At 43.6% G+C, this 12654-nt stretch overlaps 1 protein-coding gene across 2 annotated transcripts in view; it reads right to left on the bottom strand.

Moving 5' to 3' along the window:
* Positions 1–12654, bottom strand: part of NELL1 (neural EGFL like 1) — an 879943-nt gene that overhangs the window by 794246 nt on the left and 73043 nt on the right. For both annotated transcript variants that reach the window (XM_045484781.1, XM_045484782.1), the window contains exon 3: positions 729–879. In XM_045484781.1, coding sequence (XP_045340737.1) covers positions 729–879 — 151 coding nt within the window. The remainder of the gene's footprint in view (positions 1–728; positions 880–12654) is intronic.

Here is a 12654-nt window from a genome sequence, read left to right as displayed (position 1 = left end):
TTGAGATGATCTAGCTTCTACCTACCTCTATAGTACCACCCCTCACTGCCCACCCCAAACTCCCAGCTTCCCCAACACACACAATGTGCCAACCACTGACCCCACCCCCTTTTTCCTTCCCAAAATCATAGCAACCAATTTCTGGAATGTTGTCTGCCCATCCCTTACTCCTTCTCCTTCAGCCTGTCCAATAGTCACCTTTATTTATACAACCACAATCCTTTCTGAAGGCTTCCTTAGCTTACCATGACCCTTCAGAATTGACCATTAATACCTTTATTCCTTAAACACATATTGCTACAATACTTCATGACATCTGTCCATCTTCCCTACTAGCTTATGTGATCCTTAGAATAGAAATTCTGGATTATTTGCCTTAGTATTCCTGTGTCCAGCACAGTTCCTGCATAGAGTAAACACACAATAATGCTCCTTGAAGGCTGTTAAATATGACTTTCTTAAAGACTTCAAGAGGACACAGAATGTGGTTTCATAGGAGCACAGAAGACAGAAGATAGACGAGAAAGACACTCATGAGTGGTCTTTGGAGAGTTAACAAGAAAACCTCTTTGCCAAAGGTAAGTTCTTAGTGCAAAGACAATCTACCAATGTGTTCAACAGCAACAAGGCCTCAGCTAGGGGCATGCTCTCAAGGATACAACGTCCAAAGTCCAAGGCATGTTGTATAGTCCATCAATTGTAAATACATTTGCAGAAGTAAAGCTTACCTGTGTTCTAGCTCTCGAATGGAGAGGATCACTCCTGAAGTCGATGGCTTTTGCTGTATAGTGGCCAAAAAGGTGAATTCGCTCTTATTCCGGAACAGCTGGATTAACTTCTCACTCACATGAGGGGCTGCATGGATCTCTCTTTCTGTTTCTAGGAGTCAGGAAGGAAAAACAGAAACAGACAGGTACCAAGAGAACAAGGAGGAGAATGAAGGAATACAGAAGAAGAAGAAGAGGGAAAAAAAGAGAAAAGATGCAGTTAAAAATGTCCACAGGATCCATATCGTATCTATCATCCTCCCCCGCCCCCACCGCAACCCCACCACTCACCAATACTTTTTCAGGTACCATCCACCATTTCATACAGCAGCATTCATTCAATGCAAAACCCAGAAATGCCACCTCTGTCACTGTACCCCCTTGTCACTTGGACAAGTTCCCAATTGGTCAGCCAGTGATTTTCTGACAAATTTTGACAGGACACTGGACAATGTGGCCTGCTACAAACAGATGAAGTTGCTGTTAAAAAAAAACAAAAAACAAAAAAACAAAAACAAAAACAAAGGTGAGAGATAGGGGCGCCTAGGCCGCTCAGTAGATAAAGCGTCTGACTTCGGCTCAGGTCATGATCTCACAGTTCATGGGTTCGAGCCCCACATCAGGCTTTGTGCTGACAGTTCAGAGCCTGGAGTCTGCTTCAGATTCTCTCTCTCTCTCTCTCTCTCTCTCTCTCTCTCTCTGCCCCTCCCCCGCTCATACTCACTCACTCTTCCTTGCTTGCTCTTTCTCTCCAAATAAATATTAAAAATAAAAAAAATAAAAAGTGAGAGACAAATAAGTGGATCCTAAATTCACAGAATCCTGTGTTTAGGATCCAAAGGCTACTCAGCAGCTTCCAATTTCACTTTTCCCAGGGGACTCCATTTCTTTTGCTCTACCATTTGTAGAGGGAAACCTGTCCTTGTTTTGTACCCAGCAGAGATTTACAAGTGTTAATAATGCCAGACATCTCCATTTTTGCTTGAAGAATACAAGGCATGTTCATGATCCATAAGCGTGCCTGGAATTTCTCTGTAAACATGGAGTGGATGACCCTGCTCATGAAATATTGAAGTTGAGGTCAATTCAGCAGGCTTAGAGGTATGGGAATCCAGCTAATACTGCTCCTGGCCAGGAATTCTACAAATTCTGCATGATAAGACAATTCATCATTTCATACTCAGACTCTCCCTTATCACGATAAACTAGGCACTCTCATTATTTTACACTATACTTCCTCAAATCAGAAACTGGCCACCAACAGAACAGAATTAGAGCAAACTATTCAGAGACAACAAAGGGATACCAAAGGCATGTTTGGTGGCCTTTACTCATGCCCTGAACACATCCTCTTTGGGGGAACTCCTTGGTTACTTCTCCAAGAGTCTGAAAAAGAAAGATCTTCAAAAGCTGTGTTGCCCAAGCTACATCACAGACTATATGGACCTTGAAGACCCTCATCCTAAAAGCAGGGCTTCTGGGGTGCCTGGATGGCTCAGTCAGTTGGGCATCTGGCTCCTCATTTCAGCTCAGGTCACGATCCCAGAGTTGTGGGATCAAGCCCCACATTGGGGGAGCTTGCTCAGCATGAAGCCCTTTTAAGATTCTCTCTCTCTGCCTCTGCCCCCTCCTTCTTTATAGCACAAGCTTTACTATAAGGTTAAAAAAAAAAATAAAATAAAAAGAGTGGCTTCCAACAGAAAAAAAATCCTCAAGTACCTGACCTTGGGCCTCAGTCTCCTCATCTACAAAATGGGGGAGATGGTGAACTAGGTCATTTCTCAGGGTCTCTCCATCCCGGTGTAATTCTACAAGTTGCTGTTTGAAGTTTGCAGCAAAGAACAGCACCATCTTCAAGCTGTAGAAGTCAGCTTTGCAAGGCGAGAAGCATGGTTGGTCCTCCAGAGTGGGGGCACCCAACCCAGGCACAGCACCCTACCAAGATAAAACCCACCTGGACATTTGCTTTCCTACCCAAAGAAAGTCCTTCACTACTGTGCTGTCAAGTGGCAAGCTTTCAACTTTTGTCAAGGGTAGAGATAAGAGCCACTTAGGGAATGCTTCTATACCTTCTCCAAAATCCCAGCCGAAGACTTGGCAAGATAATATTCGCGATCTATTAAAACATGAACTCATCACTTTGTAAACTAGAGATCGTTAGCAAATGTTTGTTAACGTTTTTATTACTGCTGGGTAAAAATCCTAATAAATTCCACCTAGAATTTAGTGCAGGAAGAAAAAAAAAAACACATCTGAGATTAACTTACATCTTCCTTTTTCCCTTTTTGCTATTTCCTTCTGTATTCATCTATAAGGAATTAGCTGGTTGGCAGTGTTGGCCCAGAGAGCTCATTAAAGGATTCTAAAGCTTGAGTCCGGTGCAAAGTGAGCAACGTTCAAACAGCATGATAGTCATAACACTTTCCCCCAGCAGGCCTATCAGTGGCGAGTGTCCTCACCCGTCACTCCATTCTCTCAGACATCATCCCAGCACCACTGGCCAATGACACTGCAGTGTGTCTATGTGCCATCCCAACCTCTCCCTTAAGCTACAGATACATCTTCAATATCCTTAATATCTCCACATGAAGGTCTAATAAGCACTTCAGAATTTATATACCTATGACAGAGCTCTTGTTATTCGCCCCCCCCACCAACCCTCTATTTTCTCTTGGACTTCCCACTCTTAGCAAATGGGACCTCTCAGTTCAAGCCACAAAAACCAGAACTTGTCCCAGAGTCTTCCCTTTCTTCCACCCTCCAGATCCTACTCAAGAGCAAATCGTGAGGGCTCCCATGTCTGGAATCCGTCCACCTTCACCCAATTCCGCTCTGATATTCTTACCTAAGCTGCCACCCTCTCTTAGTGGGGCACCTCCAACAGCTTCCTAACTGGTCTCCCTGCTTCTATTGCCTTCTCTTCTCCATTCTACACAGCAGCCCAAAGGCTCATCTTAAAGCTTAGATCAGCATCCTTTCAGACTCTTGCTAAAAACCCTTCCATGGCTTCCCAGTCCTCCCAGGATAAAAATCCAGGCTTTTTAGCATGGCCTGCAAGGTCGCACACCAGTTGACTCTTGCCAAACTCCCCCACCCAATTCCATACTCTTCTTTCATACCCAAGCCCACTCCTGCCTCAGGGTCTTTGTGCTACTCTTCCCTTTTCCCCACAGAGCTCTTCCCCCCACCCTTCCTGTGCCTGGTTCCTTTAGCTCGTACTGCAATTTCAACCTGCTGGTCACTCCCTCCAAAGCAGGTTCTCCTTTGATATCGAACACACCTCTCTGGTTATTTTCTCCATACCACTTAACTATTATGATCCATTTTTCCCTTCTATTACTCATGATCTTTTTTACCATATTTTCTTTCCCCTCTAGACTAGAAGCTCCACAAGGACAGGCACAGTCATTCATTCATTGTTGTATCCACAGTTCTCCGTGCCTGGCATGAAACAGGTATCCAATACAGACTTACTGGATTTATTTTCTATTTTATCTTTATCATTTCTATTATTATGTCAAGTAACCGCAAATATTACAGTCAGAAACCAATAAGATACCCTTTGGAAAAGGAGAAGATAAATGGACACTTATCAAGTGTCAGTGGCTATGAAATTAAAGAAAATCACTTTCGGTGCCAATTCGACCCCTCCCATTTATAGGACACCCCATCTAACGGTCTAATCCAACTCAACCACACTGCTGCTCACCCAACCCTCCTACAGAACTGAGCATTTCCTCTGCCAGCTTCTCACTTCTTTTTGTAAATGACTGGCACACTGAAACAGAGATACCCCATTAGCACTCATCAGAGTGAAATGTAAAGAAAATCATCTATTTTCAAACATTGAGACTTTATGTGCATTCTCATTTTCAGAAAAGCTCTCTCAAGTAAATGCTTACCATAATTCAGCTGCTAAAAGAACACCAGAACGTAATCTCACTTATTACAACATATAAGAACACTAAACCAGTTTTCAAGGGACTAAAGACTACCAAGTTTTATAGATAACTAGCTTTGTGACCTTGGATAAGGCGCTTTACCCCTCTGAGTCTCACACTCCCTATCTGAAAACTGAGATGACTAGAGATCAGGGAGTTCAAGTTCTTCCCAGGCCTCAACATTCCATTTCTATTCACGGAAATGAATAGTCACCTGGCAAAAGAGGGTACTGAAGGTGTTTTCTACACATGAAACAACTAGATTCTACAATTTCTCTCCTCTGCTGATTTTCCAAATCAACATAAATGTAAAGTTGTCAATTACTAGAACCAGTGACAGGTCACCTACTTCGCAGTAAATGGGTTTTTTTCCCCCTAGGTTTAAAAAAGCAACCAATGGGGGCGCCTGGGTGGCGCAGTCGGTTAAGCGTCCGACTGCAGCCAGGTCACGATCTTGCGGTCCGTGAGTTCGAGCCCCGCGTCAGGCTCTGGGCTGATGGCTCAGAGCCTGGAGCCTGTTTCCAATTCTGTGTCTCCCTCTCTCTCTGCCCCTCCCCCGTTCATGCTGTGTCTCTCTCTGTCCCAAAAATAAATAAACGTTGAAAAAAAAAATTAAAAAAAAAAAAGCAACCAATGAAAGCCAATTAAGGAGAATCTATACTGAATATTGTACTGGCATATGCAACCACTATAATGTGCTTGCTGTATTATTTAGGAATATTCAATTCTTCTAGAGAGAACAAGAAAAACAAGTGGGATGAATACAGCTCATAGGGAGTGTTAAATATAGATAGCAAGTTAGATACCTGTGAAACGTGTTAATCGTCGATCAAATAAATGAAACATAGGTGTGTTGAACATAGATAAAAAGGATTGACTAAGCATGTTACCTATAAATAGATTGGGGTGGGAGAACCAAGTCATAACGTACATATCACACCACCTTCAGGATGACAGCTATGTCAACCTTAAATCGGATAGCCATCTGTGACACTCATCCCATTCCCATTCTGGCCCCATTTGTACTCTGCCTGAAAAAATGCTAATCAAACCCATCACTCTCACCAGATTAACTGGTAACTAAAGCTGGGACCAGAAGTACTTGCCCTCTCCAAGACAGGATACACGTTAGCATCTGGCACCTCCCACTTACTGAAATTCACCTCCCACCACCACCACCACCCTTTATATAACCTCTATTCCTGTCCATGTAACCGCTGAATCAGCAAAGAAGCTGATGGGCCAAAGACTGAATACATGAACAATGCTAGACCCAGGAATCTGGTGGGGTGGCCCATCTTTCACCCAGCCTGTACCCTATACTCCTACTCCATTTCTTTCCCCTGCTTCCTCCTGGACATTTTGACTTTACTTAGTAAGCTGCATGATTCAAGCATCTGAATTTGGTTGGTGAGGCGCTTTTGTGACCTCCGGGAGCATACTTGGACTCTACCATTGCATCAGGGTAATCTCCCATACAAACCACCACTTACAGTGAACATTTTACACTTAAAAAAAAAAAATGTCGGGGCGCCTGGGTGGCGCAGTCGGTTAAGCGTCCGACTTCAGCCAGGTCACGATCTCGCGGTCCGTGAGTTCGAGCCCCGCGTCGGGCTCTGGGCTGATGGCTCAGAGCCTGGAGCCTGTTTCCGATTCTGTGTCTCCCTCTCTCTCTGCCCCTCCCCCGTTCATGCTCGTCTCTCTCTGTCCCAAAAATAAATAAACGTTGAAAAAAAAAAATTAAAAAAAAAAAAAATGTCATTCCGAACATCCAGAAATTTTACACGATCTAGTTAAGAAGTGCTACATCAGCAGCAAGGGTTAAGTGCTTTTCCTTTCCTAGGATGAAATGGCTCTACCTAGTCATTTTTACAGGCTAAAAATGCTAATGTGATGATTAAGCATCAGTTAAAAAAAGAAGTACTGGGTGAAGGGAGGAGGTCAAAGAAATTATGGTATTCACACACTCTTGTCTGCCTGATACAGAAGCAACTTCATTTCCCTTTTGCTCGATGACAAGGTGAGGATTGTGAGCCAGTATAAATACGGCTTCTGCCTTTGAGGATAGCCGCAGAAGCAAGGTTGTCACCTGCGGACAACAGGTAGAGCAGGGCAATGCACAACGGAAGGAGGGGACCAGCAGAGGCTGGGAAGGGCATGGTGGAAGATAGATCTTTGAGCCAGAGTTCAAAAAGATGACTAATCATTTACAAGTCAGGAGAAAGAGGGTACTCATTGCAGGATTGCTGTGCAGAAGTGAACACCCATGTGTTTTCCATTATCCTGGCATTTTTCTTTCTCTGCAAGTATCTCTCTCACTGAAAGTCCAGTAAGCTACTCAGCCTAATATCGGAGGAAACTCTCCATTGGTCAGCTAGTGGGGGGGGGGGGGGGGGGGAGGAGCAAGAACAGAAGCAGCCAGAAACATGACAGAACAAACACCCAGGCAGCCCACCTCAGTCTTGATGGATGAAAGATGTAGGTGACATCTTAGTAATGACAACATGTTTACACAGAGAACCTCACAATATGGCAGAATCCAGACAGAGATGCAGCACGTCCTTCTAGCCTGTGTCCCAGGTAAGCTCACGGTAAGATTGGCCCCAAAAAGGTAAAGCAACACTTACCAACTCGAAATGGCAGATGGCTTTTCATTTCTGAGCACAGAGAAAGTTGGCCAATTCATAACTGCCAACTGTCCATGGGGCAATTTGTGTGATTGGGGGCGGCGGGGGGGGGGGGGGCGGCGGGGGACAGATGTTCCACAGTTAGGTTCTGCAGCCCTTCTTTAACAAAGTCTGAGGTGACTCACCCAAGCGGCTTTAAAGAAACTGAAATCACCAGCAGAAAGTAGTGGGGACGCCAGGAGACTCCCGGTTAATGTGTAAGGGATTTCTACCTCCACTGGCAAATTCACAATGACATCCCATTAAACCCCATTAGCTCCAGAAGCCACAATGATAAGTAAACATGTGTACAGCTCATTGTGGTACCAAGTGCTGGGCTGACTGCTTTGCACATATCACTTACAGTAGCCTTAGGAGTAGCCATTGTTACGTTTCCTCCTTTATACATGAGGAAACTAAAGCTTACAGAATTTAATTTTCTAAAAGACACTGGGCTAGGAAGCCATGGGGAGATTCCAACCTGGCAGTCTCGTTTCTCAAGCTACACTTATCACTCTGCTACATCTACTATTCACCGAGGTGCATGATCTCTATGCTTGATTTTCACAGAAAAGGGACAAAGCATCATCATATACCCGATGGCTGACACTTTGTAGTCACTTGGGAAATATTTATGAGCAATCTATTTGCACAATCCCCGAACTAAGTATCAATATCCCCCCACCCATTTTTACAGGTGAAGAAATTGAGGCAAACAAGTTTGAAAGCTTTACAAAGCAAGTCAATGGGGGAGAAAAATGGAGTCTTGCCCCAGCAGAGTCCTCCAAGAAACACCATGGCATTTGCCTGACACCCTTACCTACTTTTTCTTCCTCCTCTTTCCCTGCCCCCACCCCTCCTCACTCTTCCACTCCAGCCACACAAGCTTACTTTCTCTTCTTCCCAGGGCTGTGCTCCTCCACACTTAGCACATTCTCATTCTCCTTCTCCATTCTCTCTTCTTTTGTTTACCAGCTTAATTGCTACTCCTTCAGGCCAGCTTTCTCTGACCACCTCAAGCCAGCTCAGGTTCCTGTATTAGGTGTTCCTCATATTTATCAGAGCCATCAAGGTTTTGTGTGTGTAATCATTTATGGTGTATCATCATTTCATTAACAGCCTTCATGCCTACCAGACTATAAATCCCACGAGGAATGGTTTATCAATAAATACCCCACACTCTGTACAGTGCCCGGCACATGGTAGAGCTTCAAATGTTTGTTGCCTTAATAATCTATCTTGAATCTCAAGTCTGGAACACAGTGTAACAAAGGAGGCTCACCAAAGACACTCAACTGTAACCCCAACCTGTTGAGAAAGAGCACATGAAAAAACGAGCTGCCTAAAGAATAATAAAGCTAGCTGAGCATCCCCAACTCTATTGGGGGCTCACCCTAAGAAATCCTGTGACATGTTTTTCAAAATTACTGTGTGGCTCCATTGAAAGAGATTCTGGTGCCTCCATAATTTTACTTATTAGATAGGCATGGTAAGGCAGCTAAAGCTCTTCTTATAAACATTTAAAAATACCAGTAAGAACAATCAAGGAATCCACTTGTCACAAGAAATTAGCATACCAAGATCACTCCTTCTCTTTAGGCTTCCTCCCCACATGGGCACTGCAACCTACCAGTGATCAAGCCTCCTCCCCGGTCTACCTCCCTCCACCCTCCGTCTCAGTGGGACACCTCAGAATATAGAGAGAGAAAGCATGAATGCCAGATTTATCTGAATCCCAGGTCAGGAAAACAAAAGACTGATGAAAAGATGTCAATATGATTGAGACTATATTATAAAAGGTTTGGACTTCACTTATTGGACATATAAGTCATGGGGATGAAACATACAGCATGGTGACTACAATACTGTAGTGTATATTTCAAAGTAGCTAAGGATAGATTTTAAAAGTTCTCATCAAAAGAAAAAAATTGTAGGGGCATTTGGGTGGCTCAGTAAGTTCAGCGTCCAACTCTTGGTTTGGGCTCAGGTCATGATCCCACAGTTCATGAGTTCAAGCCCTGCATCAGGCTCTGCACTGACAGTGCGGAGGGATTCTCACTCTCTCCCTCTCTCTGTCACTCCCTTACTTGCACTTTCTCCAAAAATTAAATTGAAAAAGAAAAAGAAAAAAATTTTCACTGTGGTGATGGTTAACTTACTATCTAATTATTTTGCAATATATACAGATATTAAATCATTATGTGGTACACCTGAAACTGGTAGGTTATCAATTACATCTCAATTTCCCTGGAAGGGAAATAAGACTGCATTGTATGCCAAAGCTATCTAGCGGTAAGGAGTTTAGACTACATTCATCCGATGGAAAATTATGTAGAGAACAAGGATATCAAAAGTATTAGAACATAGGAAATACCTAAGTGATAATGTCAAACGTGCACAAACATACAGCATATCAAGTACACATTAAGGTCGGAGTAACACATGGAAGAAAGACAGGAATGGCCATCCATCAGGAGGTCAACAATCAGGAGCTAACATGAAATTTCTCCTTTCCACATATCTCAATTTTTCAAATCAGAAAATTATCATTAAAAAGGTATGCTAAAATGGTCAAGCACATCACGGAAACAGAGGAGAAATAGGAGCATCCTACAAAAGAAAATAAGCACCAATCACCTTGCTTTTAATCACATAATTGTGTCCTTTAAGTCAGTGAGCACATCAGACTCTCTCCAGTCAATCTTAACCGGGTCTGGCTTCCTATGGAATACCACATCCCTCCTTAATAGAGACCTGTCAGCTCCCAGTATATCCAGCTGGGGCACTTCAGCAGGGAGATGCTGCCCATGACAGCTCAAGATGAGGTAGATTTTGGCAGTAATTGAGAGCACAACCTCTTCAGGTATCATTTTAAGCCACAGTATCAAGAGTCTGATAAACCCAAGGGCATGCCCACCATAGTGCCTGAAGTCACATGCACAAAAGGTCATCAGGTGCAAGCAAAAACATTGTTCCCAGAGCATCCCAGGATGCTCTCCCGGTTCTTATAAAAGCCATGAGGGTAGTCTTTGTCCCTGTCCCCTATGATCTATCCATTCATTCACTTTTTCATTAGCTCATCTACTACCTTTAAAACTTTGAGCACCCCTCTAAACCAAGTACTATGAACACATAACTAAGACCTCTTCCAGTCACAACGGGTGAAGAGTCCAGGATTAAAGACACAAACGTACATGAAGGGGAATGGTTTAGTTCAGAGCCATAAGTGGGCATGCTCAAGAAGCATCACAAGGCTGATGCTCCTCCTCAAAGACTTGACCTTCCCATTAAGGGGCAGTACAGGATAGTCGTTAAGGGTTCAGGCTCTGGAGCCCAACTATTTGGTTCAGATGCCAGCTTTGCCACTTAGAGAGGACCTTGGCCAAATTAACCTGTGCCTCAAGATTCTTCATCTGTAAAATGGGAATAAAATTGCATCTACCCCATGGGGAAAGTGTGAAGATTCAATCAGTACACATTAAGTTCTTGAAATAGTACATGTCACACAGGACACACATGACAATTTTTAGTTTACGGGAAACACAGCTGAGGCAGGCCTTGGGTCCTGGAGGGTTGGAGTAGAAGCTGTACCAGCAACTGCCACACCATGAGACACTTCTTGCTGCAGCTGTCATGGCTGTGGCCCGTTAGGAGGGCAACAGGCAGGTGAGCAAGGGTTGCCAGCCACAGTTGGAGGCAGTTAATAGCCATTCTCTCTTTTCTTAGATTAAAAACTGGTCATAGTCTATGGGGCTCCCAGCTCCTCCAATCTAGGTCTAGCCAGCCAACATCCAGAACATTTTTGAGTTTTTATGGTGTGCTAGATGTCAACCTGAATACTTGAAACTACCTGATTTAGTCCTCACAGCAGCCTAGTGATGTCAATACTACTACTTCCATTTTAAGAGGCACAAAGAGTTAAGAAGCTTCCTGCTAAATAGAATGGCTGGAATTCAAACTCCAGTCAAGGGCCAACTGCAATGCATCCCTGAATCTCTGTGCCATCTACGGGTCTCCGCCCTGCTGATGTTTGAATGCCAGCTCCACAGCGTAGCCTCTGCCAGAGCTGGATTAACCCCACTTCCTTCCTTCTTTCATCCTGGAGTTGCCTCATCTAAGACCCAGTGGTAATACCACCCACCTTGCACGGTTCAGGAAAAATACACAGACATGCCCAGTACCTAGCATGTGCTTTGTAAGTACTTCCCTCTCCATGCCTCTCTTTAGGACATTTCTGAGATTTACAAAGGCGGCCCAGAAAGCTACACACTGTAGTCTGAGCTTTAACATTGGCCAGTGTGTTCACACACATGATCACATCCCAGAGTCCTAATAACCCACCAAGTGGACATTAACAGTCTCACTTCAAAGATGAGTCAACAGACTCCCAGAAAAGGGACTTGTCCAAGAGACCCCACCTTTATCAACAGCCAAAGATGTGCCCTGAGTCCATTTTTGCAGCTATTTTTTGCATGGCTTCCCTAATCACAAAAGAGAATAAAGACAAGAGAATTCTTCCTCCAAGACCCTAAGCTCCTCCATATATTGAGTGCCATCTCTAGCCAGCTTAAGAAGTTTGGAGAGGGGAAAATGGGTGATGGGCATTGAGGGCACTTGTTGGGATGAGCACTGGGTGTTGTGTGTAAGCCAATTTGACAATAAATTATGCTTTAAAAAAAAAAGTTTAGAGCAGTTAGCTGACCCAATTATAATTAGTTCCCTTTTGTGCATGGTCCTAATTCTCAGGCATAAAAGACTTTTTTAATGCTATACTTGCCTTGACCTTGCCAAATCTACTCCAATTCACTAGTAAACAGTAGGGCATCATGTTTAACTGCCAAGCTCTCTAATCTATGATTATTCATTATAAATCATTTTTATATGTTGCTTCAAATGCTGTTTTTCAAGAATAAAATCTGCCTGCATTTAAATGCACAGTGATTTTAATATGCAAACCTCCTACAGAGATGATGTCTCATTTTAATTATTGTTTCGGTTTAATGGGTTTTCATTAAATTAGAGGATAGAGCAATTACTAGGGTGAACAGCTAATGTTTTAAAGGTAAGCTCCCGTGGCTCTGTGGGCAAAAAGACAGTTGTGGCAACAAGAGGCAAAAAGCAACACTCCTCTGGATGAGCTTGTGTTCAGCCTGATACAAAACAGCACTGGCTACTTCTTTTCCCAGCTTCAAACTAGAGCTGGCTCCTCTCGTGGTGATACGCAAACAATATAAGCTTCTGTTCACCTTGGGGTATCTTCACAGAACTTTTCAATCAGGA

The sequence above is a fragment of the Leopardus geoffroyi genome, chromosome D1, assembly GCF_018350155.1.
Source record: "Leopardus geoffroyi isolate Oge1 chromosome D1, O.geoffroyi_Oge1_pat1.0, whole genome shotgun sequence".
Taxonomy (NCBI): domain Eukaryota; kingdom Metazoa; phylum Chordata; class Mammalia; order Carnivora; family Felidae; genus Leopardus; species Leopardus geoffroyi.
Note: the sequence above shows the minus strand (reverse complement) of the source record. Positions and strands in the feature narration are given on the sequence as shown.